This window comes from Plutella xylostella, chromosome 16 (assembly GCF_932276165.1).
Source record: "Plutella xylostella chromosome 16, ilPluXylo3.1, whole genome shotgun sequence".
Taxonomy (NCBI): Eukaryota; Metazoa; Arthropoda; class Insecta; order Lepidoptera; family Plutellidae; genus Plutella; species Plutella xylostella.
Window position 1 is genome coordinate 2,841,737 of NC_063996.1, and position 12,473 is coordinate 2,854,209.

Sequence of the window (12,473 nt, forward strand, 5' to 3'; positions counted from 1 at the left end):
AATTATCACCTAATGATTTCAGGTTCAGGTACCTATAAGCTTATATAATTTATCAAATAATTTAATTAAATGTGCTCCAGTGAACGACGAGATGAAAAACTAAAAACTACAGCTTATAGGTAACTACTTAATAGAACATTTTTTTACGGCTGGTAGTTAATTGATGGTATGCGGGTTTTAGTTTAAATCGTGCCTTAAGGTAATCTAGGTATATTTTAACTAAGTAACCGTGGGTAACATTAATGCTCATCAACATCAGAAACCCTGAAAACCTATAGTAAGTATAAGGTCTAACTTGCGTTTTTATTATGTGGAGAAGGCATTACAGTATTAGTTATAGGTAATAGAGATGTATAATTATTCTACCTAGTAGAAGGTATTTATAGTATTCCTAGGCCTTTACGTACTATCGAACATAAAAGTGAGTTGCCACTTTTAAAACAAATCCTTTGCAATCCCAAATTTGCCTTTGCCTGTCTTTTTAACCAACCCCATTATTTTAAATTTCTCCCTTTGTATTATTTATTGCTTTCGGACTTTCGCACCTTTAAGACAATGCAATGTTGTTTTGTGTTTACACATCTGGTGGCAATAGAGACAGTAACTTTTGGTCAACTTGTACCCCATTGGTCAAGAGCGAGTCATTGATGGCTGATGCCTGCAAAGGAAAATGATTCTTAAGGGGGTCCACACTTTTTTGTTCGATAGTACATCACGATGTTGGTAAGTACTTATAGGTATAGAAGTAGTAAGTACTTACTTGTGCGAAGTACTTAACTATTACTTCCATGCTTTAAGGTAGGTATTTGCATAGACCAATATACTTATGACTCTGTTCCTTACGAGTATTTATTTACCAATCGTATTTAGCTAGTCAATAGGTACTTATTTTACCGTTTTGACTGTGACTAACCCTAATCTAACTCATGCTAAATCTAATGTTTTGTCACCGTCAAAGAAGACTCTTGACTTTGATAAGACCCAAGGTAAGCCCCAAAGCTACGGTTGGTCGTTGTTCGTTGCACGTCCATTCACCATAGAAGTACTTTTTTATGGGTGCAGGCAGTGCCTCCTACACGTAGCGCTACTTACACGTATCCCAACAAACATTTTACCCTCAGTTACAGCTATTTTTATAACTTTAACCTGTATATCTGTGTTATAATTATCTATTCTATTCTAACATAAAGTGATAAAGATGAGTTAGAAAATGAAATTAGTGTTAACAGCAGGTTTAAGTGTTAAAATGATATTAGTCAAAGCAATTATAATTAAGATGTTATAGATAGGTTTAAACTGTTTCTAGAACCTAAAGCTATACAAGAGTGCTCTCTGACACCTGTTAACACTTATGGTTGTTAAGTGGTTTCCTTTAATACTCATATAAATCTTTAGGTGTCATATTGAATTTAGGCTGCAGGAATTGGTTATAAAAGAGATTTTGTCAAGAGTGCAGTAAGACCAGATTCTTACAGTGTTGGAAAACTCAACAATGCAGTTTTAATCTTTAAGGTTAACTTTACTTACGCTTATTGCGTTAGGCAAGTAGACTGTAAAAGTAACGGTGTTAAGCAAGACTGTGCGGATCGACTAAGACTGCATAATACCCTTGGCTAAGGGTGTTCTATTTCAAAAAGTGTAATAGATGACTTAGGTGAGTCTATATGTCTTAAATGTAAGTTCGCCATTTGCATTGGCGACCTAACCTATAAATTGCTGGGATAAACAATATTTTTCTTTAAAATACTTACTTATTTATGTGAATTTTGTCATTCCAGTCGTGCTAATCGATTTATGAAACTAATGGACATACAGCAACGATACAAAAAAATACAAAATTGAGTCGTCTATTTTATATTTACTTATGTTTCATTTGAAATTCTTAATAAATTTGGAGCGCATTAAAATTGAGGTGGGAAATAAGGTATACATTACAGTAAAATTACAATGGCATATTATTTTCAATTCACAAAACATGTTAAATTCAAGTTAATATATTATATTTACTGTTATTTAGTAATGATCAATACTGTCTCTCTAATACTGTCGCGTATGATTGCTGTTGACACTATTATTTTCAAAGACATACAACTTGTATGGTAAAAGTGTATTCGAAAAAGGGTAACATACTCACTTAACACTTTTTTACCAAACAAATAAGAGTCAGGGAGTCAAATAACCATTCTACAACTACAACTATACCGGTAAAAGTTCTATCTGAGAGTGATTAAACGCTCTTCTATAGTAACTTTAGCACTTCAATGACACCGTACTACAGGCTTTCTATAACTTAAACACTTCAATGACACCGTTTTACAGACTTTCTAAAGCCTTAACTCTCAAAATCGTGGGCCTCTTTCGTGGTTATAAGTTATAAGTGAGTTAGAGCACTCTCCTACACTCTTATACAGCTATGTCTTAACACTTTAATTTTCGTATGGAACCATTATACAAGTTATATGAGAGTTTTTTTAACGCTACGGTGTTATAGCTTGACAACTTCGTGCGCGACCCTCCTTGCGGGGTGAAAGAAGTGGCGGGGGCGAGGTAGCACGACATGCTATACACGTAGAAAAGTGTGCCCGGATTAATCTCGCGATAGCTTGTAACTATTTCTGACGTAATGTTAGAGTAAGTAAAATTTTATTCTATGAGTGTTCCCGTAAATGTCATATTTAGCTTAAAATTTATAGTTTGACAGAATTAAAATTAGGATGTCTACCTTCAGAATATCTACCAATTTGATTTTACCTATGTAAAAGTGTTTTATTTTATAAATCAATTTCCATGTCACTGTCATGTTCACTCTCTGTTTGAACTTGTTCATCGTCGTCGTCATCCTCATCTTCATCATCGTTTTCATTAACTTCAATTATAAATCTAAAACAAAAACAAAAAAACATTATACCTACTTTGAAGTATAATGTACTAGAGTACGCCAGTCATATTAGTTCAGTGTATACCTAACTATAATATTTTATGTTTAATTTACATTATATTATAAATAAACAAAAACATACCTGTCTAAAACATCGTCAAATACTCTATCAGATTTATAATATTCGTCTTCATTTTTTATGACATGGTCGTCACATTTTCTTTACTTTTCAGTCGAATAATTAGAGAAAAGCAACTCTAAGTCTTTTATCTTTTTATCTAAGTTAGAGTCAATCGACGTTCTTGCGACAAGTTCAATAGGATTTAAATCCGGGTGGTATGGGGGTAGGCGAAGCACGATATGACCATTTTCTTTCAAAATTTCATCAATTTTGTATTTTTTCTCTGTGTTTTGCTCATCAATTACTTTGATTAAATCACATTTACGCATAGAGCTATCATGCTGAACACCCCGGCGTTCTAGCCACTGCTGCATGTCACTTTTCAGGGAACTCATTGTAGGCTTCTTCTCGATTTGAGTGCTATGGTAAGCTGCGTTATCCATAACAATAACAGAATTTGGAGGAATGTTTGGTGTAAGTTTTTCATCAATCCACTTTCGAAAATTTGTGGCATTCATGTCACCATGATAATCACCGGTCTTCGAGTGTGATTTGAACATCAGTAAAGCATTATGTACAAAGCCATTGCGGCTGCCAGCGTGTACAATTATTATCCAAGGTCCTTATAATCTTCGTCTTTGTTGTTTACTTTTTCGTTTCTGACTGCGCCGCACCAACCTTTAGCCGCGTAGCATGACTGATCCGCTACGCTGTCCTACAAGAAGCCTCTTAATTTGAGAAATTATACGATTTGTTGTTTTTTCGTTGTTTTTTGACGAATTATAGATACCTAATAATAATATAATGATAATATTAAAAAGATACCTAAATATTCCAACGATTGTGGAGGCTCCGGCCTCAACACTCATCTTAAGACTAATGGTCTCAGGATCAGTGATCTCATGTGCGTCGAACTCAGATTATGACAGATTTTACAACACATGTGGCCGCCTCGACTGCTCGGCCGAGACTGCCGTAATAATGACGTGCAGTGCACGCGTTGCCCTTCCCCGCTACCTAACCGCTACCCGCTGTCGTCTTGGGTACCTCGTCCCCTCCGCGTCTTTCACCCCGCAAGGAGGGTCGCGCACGAAGTTGTCGAGCTATAGTTGGGATACAACGAACAAACACATAAATTTTAGTTTTGCTACTGGACAACAGATGGCGGTAATAAAAAAATGCAAAATACCAAATAGGGTCATGTATTTATTATAATAATATTAAAACTTTAATTAATTATGATATTAATGAACTTAGTTGGAGCAATTTAAACGTTGTTGTTGACTACATTGATTTGTTCGGGTTCAGTTTCCACCGACTCTGAAGTTGCCGATGACTCTGAGGACTCTGAAGATTCCGATGACTCTGATGACTCTGGAGACTCTGAAGACTCTGACGACTCTGAAGACTCTGAAGACTCTGATGATTCAGACTCAGTGGAAGGTGCTTCAGTAATGGCGTCGCTGTCCCAGTCGAAGTTGATTCCGGTGATCTCGAGCAACCACTCGTGGTAGTGCCCCGGACGGACGTATGCTGCAAAATATTAATTCATATCAATTAGCCTATTGACAGTTTGTACTACAATTGACTATCAAGTTTAGTAGGTGTACCATAATAGCATAGCATAGCACAGGCATTATTATTTCCAAGATATTATCGATCCGAATTCCATCCGCCATTCCAGCTGCCGAGCCAGCCCATTCGTTTTTGTGACCTTAGTTATAGCTGCGGTACATATATTTATGTTATTCTATGCCTCTAAACACTATTTCTCTCGATTTTTTACCGCACGCTTCAATTAAAACGTTAGAATTTATTCTCAAATGGGCAAGGGCTATTATGCTTGCTTAAAACATCCACATATTGCTCAATTTGGTAAAGTTTAAAATTACCTGAAGGGTAGGGACTGTTGCATCCAGATGAAGAACCGAAGCTGACGAGTCCGACCTGAGTCACCTGACCGTCCAAGTCTACAGTCGTCAGAGGACCACCGCTGTCTCCCTGAAAGATTTAATAATAAATTAGAGCAGAGATCCTTTCAATTCCTCATGTGTTTGATGAATTTCTGTGGTACAGACAATTTTGTTAGACTCTGTGAATCACAAACCTGGCAAGAAGACTGGGCAGTGTTGTTGTAGTACTCAGCACAGATGGTCTGGGCTTGGACCGTGCTACCAGGGTACCACATGCGGCACTCTTCGTTAGTGATGCCGCGCAGGAATGTCCACAGGAGGATCTCCGACGCTTCACCGCCTGGAAAATAATATTGTTAATAGAATGGACTACTTCTAAAGCAATGGTTGGATGTAAGTACTGAGTATTGAACGTCACCGACATACATAGCTGACCGAGTTAGTAAGCTATGTCTGTGGCAGTTGGCTGGTCATATAGATCTGTAGAAGAACCCATAACCGATGGGGTAAACATTTTCTGAAGTGGAGATCACGATTGGGATAATGTATTCCTACGGCTTACATGGCCTACGACCATCAGTGGTCTGCTATAGGCTCAGATTACCTATGATAAGTCATGAACGTACCATTGACAGGGTCGTCAGTGCGTCCGAAGCCGCTGACGGTGAGGCGGATGCCGGTGTACACCTTGTTCTTCTGCGCGCTGCTCTGCAGACGCACCGGCTGGATCGTGGCTGGAAGAAACATGTTTACTTATGTCATTTAAGTACATATATACTTACCTAGGTGGAACACAGTATCTAGTAATCTGGGATAAAATACATTTAACTCTTTCTCTTGCTGTAAACCATTTGCAGGTGTTGCAGGCTTGCGGGTATAAATACTCGTGTTTGGCACCTTTATGTACACCATTTCAACACCATAATTAGTAAGAAGATATTTCTGCCCAATCCAGAAAATCTTCAACTATAATTTAAATTAGGTTTTTATAAGTAGGTACAATAATCAGAAATGGCTGAATGATAATAACAGTTTATAAATAATACACGTGCGTCAAAATTATCTAATCTACTTTGGTAAAAATTATCAATGAATCTCAATGGACAACATTTCATTTTCTTTACCCTATATTTTTATTAGCTATTTGGAAAGATTATAGAAAATTAGTGGACCCGTATTTTTTTATTTTGTATATACATAAATTTTTGCATGTTATTTTTAACTTTAAAGTTAATTATTTTAAAACCGGAAGTGAAGTCACATATTAGGCTCAATTTTTATTTTTGTCTATTGCCTTAGTCTCGAAAAAAAAACACAAATGACACTGACAAATGACATTTAAACTTTGTTTACATGCCAACCAACAAATGGGTCATTTTCAAATGACATTGATATTTCTGATGATGGAAAGTAGGTACTTATCATGTAAAAAAATAAGCAGAAGCATTTTTTCAGCTGTGTAGGCGGTGGCATGCTCTGGGACATATTATATAGAGGTCATCTGTTAATAATAAATAAAAAAATTGTCAGAAAGTGTCAGAACCGAATTAATGAAAATGACCCAAATAAACAACAACGTCACGATAAAACGTCAAATTCAATCAAAAATGAAAGTGACAGTTACTTTGTTTTTAAATCTATAGGCTTTGATCATCAAAATGCATCGCACCTGATGCATGACGTCATCAGCACTTTTTTACTATTTTATGATTTTCTCGAAAATGATACATCCAAAAAATACAAAAACCTTTTTATTGTGTCCTTTAGAGCTAAATCTCGAAATGGTTTTCGATTTATAGCAGCTTTAGTTTTTTGAAATGTTGTCCATTCGGTTATGATCGATAAGTCAATGGTATTTCCTAATCGGATTAAAATGAATAATTTTATTTGCGATGTGAACATAGCTTTGTTATTGAGGAAACCTGCTATGCTTATTTGTAGACTGCAGTGCAGCACGAGCTTGGTGCATTGTATTGAGAATTGAGACCCAAGCATATAAATAAGGTGTTCCGAAAGAAACGAGGCCTTGCCTGTCTTGTGAGGCGAGGGATGAAACGCTTGTCGTCATATTAAGTATGACAAGTAGTTCCCGATTCGGGAATCCCGAAGGTAGCAACGATCTCTTCAGCACTTCTAACATAAATGAACTTACGTCCGAAAGGCACTGGCGACTGTAGCTCGATCAGAGCAATGTCGTCGGTCTGTACGAAAGGAAGCCACTCGATGTAAGTGGGGTAGATGTATCTGGTCGACGCCTCGGCTATGTACGCGGGGCGCGTCAGGTTGGTCACTCCGAAGCGGATCACGAACGATCTTTGGCTGTAGGTAAAAGTGTAGGTGTAAGTCATCGAAGTAATAAAACTGATGGTGTAAGTGTGAGCGTGAGATACGAGTAGGACAGAGAGAATGCTATGTCAGCTACTTCACCATCTCTTAAAGCGACACAAACTTCAATACTACGTTAGTACGAAAAGTGTGGTGATGGTGTAGTAATGGTAGATTTATTACTTGTTAGCATTTGTGTGGTTAACTAGACTCTCAATCTTGCGAAACTATAATATCGTTAGCTGGACCCTTATAACAACTTACTTAGCAACGCAATGCGCAGCGGTGAGCACGAAGTTCTCGCTGATGACGGACCCTCCGCAGGAGCTGACGCGGGCGTCGTTGTTGACCATGCGCAGGCTGACCTGGTGGGGGATCTGCCCCTCCAGCGCCGGCCAGCCAGCCACGATCCTGGAGGCACTGGCGGCGCGCAGGTCCTCCACGAAAGCCGGCTGGGCCGGGATAGGCTCACCCTGAAAATGCCATTGTATGAAATAAGTAGAACTTAAATTTTAAAAGGCCGGCGTTTTTGACCCGTAGGTAGATTAGTCAAGCCACTTGTTAATCATGACAGCTACTTAGTTAAAAATGTTGTTGGTATGAAACTATTGACCAATGGTTGCGATTCTGACCAATGCTTGAGTTAACTACGCTTACTTACTAGTTTTAATAAATGGTTGGTTTGTACTTACATGAAGGTGGCCTAGGAAAAACACAAGAAAAATAGCCTGATATACACCAATCATTGTTGCACACTGAACGTCCTAAAAATATGTACAGATTTTAAATACTTACTTAAAGATTAATTATTAAAAACAATCATAGGTAGGTAGTTATAGGTTTGTTATCAATCAGATAACAACTAATTAACTAGTTTCTTGTAGCTTAAGCTTACGGTATCTATGATAAGTAGGTAAATGAGGCGGATGGTGTAGCTACCAATGATTGAGTATGTTCCAATAAACAATAAGTAAGTATACCTACATCTTGGGTTTTACCCAAGGGATTCTGTATACATTATGAGAGTACCCAAGTATTTTTGCATATTTATATTTTGGAATAGGTTAGTACCGAAGTAGGTACCTAGTTATTTTGTTTTAAAAAAAAAAAGTAAGTATTCGTTTTAAATATCGCCTAGATGTCGCACAAATTAAATAAGCACCTACTTATAAAATAAATTAAACTAGGTAGAGATATTCTGCATTTTGTAGACTTGCATCTTCTTCTTCTTCTTAAGTCCTTTAACTCCTAGTGGAGCATAGGGCCGCAACTACAGCTTTCCACTTCTGACGATCAGAGGCAGCAGCCACAACTTCTGGCCAGCTCATGTTGATCGACTTGATCTCCTGGGCTAATGTCCTTTCCTTATCCAAGTTATTCTTGGGCGCCCTATCCTTCTTTTTCCTTGCGGGGCAAACACTAGGGCCTGCTTTGTGAGGCGAGAGTCCTCCTGCCGCAACGAATGACCTATCCAGCGCCATTTTCGATCGAGGATCTCTAAATGCGTAGGTCTCTGGTTTGTGAGAGTCCAAAGGTCTTCATTTCTGATGGTTCGTGGCCAAAATATTCCCAGAATTTGTCGCAAGCACTTGTTTATAAAAACTTGAAGCTTGTGGGAAATATCTTTACGCACAAACCAAGTCTCGCACCCGTATAAGAGGACTTGTAGACTTGCATATTTATGTTAAATTTAGTTTTGCTATTCAACAACAGATAGCACTTTCGAATTTAGAAAAACTAATAAATATAAACAGGCAGTACAAATAGTTACTTTAATAGTTTTTTTTACAAATTTTAAAAAGTCCATTATAGTTTCCTCATTAATACTTATATAATATTTATATATACTTATTATACATAAATTCCTACGACTCTAAAGATTGTGACGCTTCGGACGATTGAGAAACTCGGATGACTCTGAAGACTCTGATGACTCCGAAGACTCTGATGATTCAGACTCAGTGGAAGGTGGATCAGTAATGGCGTCGCTGTCCCAGTCGAAGTTGATTCCAGTGGTCTCGAGCAACCACTCGTGGTAGTGCCCCGGGCGGACGTATGCTGCAAATATTAATAAGAATGATAATATTCGTTACTTATCTCTAATACACACTCAAATAAGAGCTAGAATGTTATGTGAATTTTATCAAAAGGGCAGTAACCAGAAACTGTGCAACATTCGTTCGCTGATAGAATTCCAACTTTCCAACCTATTTTGATGTTTGATTATTACTTGTATCAAGCTTACCTGAAGGGTAGGGACTGTTGCATCCAGCTGAGGAACCGAAGCTAACGAGCCCTATTTGAGTAATTTGACCATCCAAGTCCACAGTCGTCAGAGGACCACCGCTGTCACCCTGAAACAATGGAACATATTGAAGAAAAACCTGTAGTAAGTATGTAGAAAAGAGCATTTTCTGTAATTATCTTCAGACCTACCTGGCAAGCAGACTGCGCAGTGTTGTTGTAGTATTCAGCGCACAGCGTCTGGTCCTGGACCTCCGGGCCGGGATACCACCACAGACACTCCTCGTTGCTGATGCCGCGCAGGAACGTCCACAGCAGGATCTCTGATGGACCACCACCTGTGGACCATCATATGAAGCCATTTTAGGCTGCATTTTTACTGTCTACTGTGAGGATATTTGCAGCTCTTATGTATCGCTAGAGTGTGAAGAAGAGCGGTGAAGTGCGAGAGGAGAAGAAGGTATAGTGAACTAACCGTTGGCAAAGTCGTCAGTGCGTCCGAAGCCGCTAACGGTGAGGCGGATGCCGGTGTAGACCTTGTTCTTCTGCGCACTGCTCTGCAGACGCACCGGTTGGATCGTGGCTGGAAACCAACATTTCTAATATAAGTGTTTACGGTACAGCAATTGATGGGATATGCTCCCAGCCAATGGCAGCACTCTATGCATTTGCGGAAGCCTCCCGACTACGTCACATCTTATAGAGTGTCCTAATGCCCCACAGTGCAGTCAAGGAGACCTGATGAAGGCCAATGATCTCGCAATAAGAGTAGCAAAACACTGGAGGAAGTTAGCTTAGTGCATTTACACGATTGAAGAAGAAGAAGAAGCCATTGAAGCCTGATGAAATTGTGAACGCCATAAAGAGGTATATAAAGTCAAAGGTCCTCCACTACAACTGTATCGCACCGACTGTACCACTATGTTACCTGGTTCTGCAAATGGTTGGCAGCGTTTTGAAGTCACAAATATAGTAGGTACATGGTACAGGCAGGGGACTGAAATCAAGATTTCTGTACTGTGGGATTACCACCAACGAACATTAGCAATTAACAATAGTTAAGCAGTGTCGCTCGCTTGTCAAATCTGATGTAACTTGTATCGATCTGACTGAAGTTTGACAGACGAGCGACGAGTATGTCGGTGGTGGCACGGTAGCTACAAGTTTGTCACCAACTTACGTCCTAAAGGTACGGGAGCGTCCACCTCCAGCAGGCCGATGTCATCAGTCTGCACAAGGGTGCTGGACTGGTTGTAGGTGGGGAAGAAGTACTTCTTGTTAGTCTCCGCGATGTACGCTGGCCTCGTCAGGTTCGTCACTCCGTAGCGGATCATGAAGTGGACGCGGCTGGAATGAGTTGGATGTTACTGAGTTGCAGTTTGAGAAGGCCTGGATCGAAGCCAAGTAGTTGAGTTAGTAAACAAAATGTAAAATATTAGAAACCAATGAAAGCTTCGCTAATAGCTATAAAAATCCTAGTATTATAAGGAGCACGAAAGATATCGCTGTTATGGGGAAAAAGAGTCACGTCGCCTATTATATAAGTAATATCGTTAACTTTTCCACTACATAACAAATTATATCAGCAAGTAAATTGGTTCAGTAGTCTATCCGTGAAGGTGTAAGAACTACGTAGAACATTCGCCTTTATTATCAGTTAAACGTACTTGTTACCGATGCAATGGGCGGCGGTGAGCACCCACTTCGGGCTGATGATGGAGCCCCCGCAGCCGCTGATGCGGGCCCCCAGGCTGATCATGCGCAGGCTCACCTGGTGGGGGAACTGGCCCTCCGCCGCCGGCCAGCCGGCCACCACCCTCGATGAACTAGCTGGAAGGTCATATTAGTAATGACATATTAGTTGCATCATAAAATAACAAGTACAGTAGTATCGTTATTCTATGGTTGCATGCACTAGGCCAGCGTGGTGGACTAGGCCTTAACCCTTTCTTCATTCCAAAGAGACCCGTGCCCCAGCAGTGGGGACGTGATGGGTCGTGATTATGACAGTTGCATGGTTATTTTCGGAAATTAATATTGGGTAAGTAGGTAATTTAAGTCATTAAGCATTTCCTTAGTGATGAAAGAAGTATTGCTTACCAAATGGCACATCTTCTATGTATGCTGGATGGGCTGGGTTCGGGTCACCCTGTAAATAAATTGTAGTCACTAGAAGTAGGTAACTAATCTAGATTTTATTTAGTTATTAGTACTATAAGCACAAAGGGAGGTAAAGTATATGACGTTTAGCGTGATAGCCGACAAATAGGCGGCGAAGAGCGTAATTTTTTTTCTGGCTGAAGCAAAATTAGCGGGTTATATGACTTTGCCATACAGAGAAGCGTATGTTCCATAAACTTATAAGTACAAATAATAAATTATCATGCTTACATGAAGGTGGCCCAAAAACAGAACAAGAATAATAGCCTGGTATGCTCCAATCATCGTGTCACACTGAAACTCAGGTGTTTATTTTTTCACTTTCATTATTATTAAAATCTATTTTATCAGTATTTTAGGCTATTATCGATCCGATTATCATTCTAGCGTTAAATAATTCAGCTAGGGATATCAAATCCAATATGAGATCTGTGTAATTAAATTCTCCCAGTTTATATCGTAGGCAGGTGTACCTAATTAATATGTCTCGGGTTCGATACCGGCTCGGCTGGTGATGACTTTCCTGTGTATCTACTACTTAGTAACCTAGAATAGGTTCTTTTTCATGGTACCATTCTGCTTAGCCAACCCGGCCTTTCATTCATGATTATACAGGAGGATTTTGATAAGTGACTAGACGTTCATGCGTACGCGAATATTCTTTATAAAATTTCATCCTGCATCAAAGCCTATGTACTAACGTAAACTCTATTTGATTATTTTTTTCAATAATTTTATCATAAATAGTTATTACTAACTTTTCGACTACCCTACATAATTCATGTGGATATTGGAAACTCAAAGGTATGTAAATGTAAAGTGACCTTTCATC

General features: G+C 39.0%; 2 protein-coding genes across 3 annotated transcripts; both read right to left on the reverse strand.

Annotated features, from left to right (window-relative positions):
- Window positions 1–4,185: 4,185 nt before the first annotated feature.
- LOC105390926 (collagenase) lies at window positions 4,186–8,055 on the reverse strand. Of its 2 annotated transcripts, XM_038118268.2 has the most exons (7): window positions 7,930–8,054; window positions 7,502–7,710; window positions 7,065–7,231; window positions 5,539–5,646; window positions 5,107–5,252; window positions 4,892–5,000; window positions 4,186–4,532 (listed from the first exon to the last, which is right to left on the reverse strand). In XM_038118268.2, exons 1-7 carry the CDS (start codon window positions 7,981–7,983, stop codon window positions 4,267–4,269), a joined length of 1,059 nt encoding a protein of 352 aa, XP_037974196.2. In that variant the 5' UTR covers window positions 7,984–8,054; the 3' UTR covers window positions 4,186–4,266. The 2 variants fall into 2 exon arrangements, with proteins under 2 accessions (XP_037974196.2, XP_037974197.2); XM_038118269.2 differs by lacking the exon at window positions 5,539–5,646 and having other exon boundaries at window positions 7,930–8,055.
- An 850-nt stretch (window positions 8,056–8,905) lies between these two features.
- Window positions 8,906–12,029, reverse strand: LOC105390925 (collagenase-like). The gene is made up of 8 exons (XM_038118270.2): window positions 11,873–12,029; window positions 11,582–11,630; window positions 11,149–11,311; window positions 10,662–10,828; window positions 9,957–10,064; window positions 9,674–9,819; window positions 9,483–9,591; window positions 8,906–9,295 (listed from the first exon to the last, which is right to left on the reverse strand). The coding sequence occupies exons 1-8, from the start codon at window positions 11,924–11,926 to the stop codon at window positions 9,111–9,113; spliced, it is 981 nt and encodes a 326-aa protein (XP_037974198.2). The 5' UTR covers window positions 11,927–12,029; the 3' UTR covers window positions 8,906–9,110.
- Window positions 12,030–12,473: the final 444 nt, after the last annotated feature.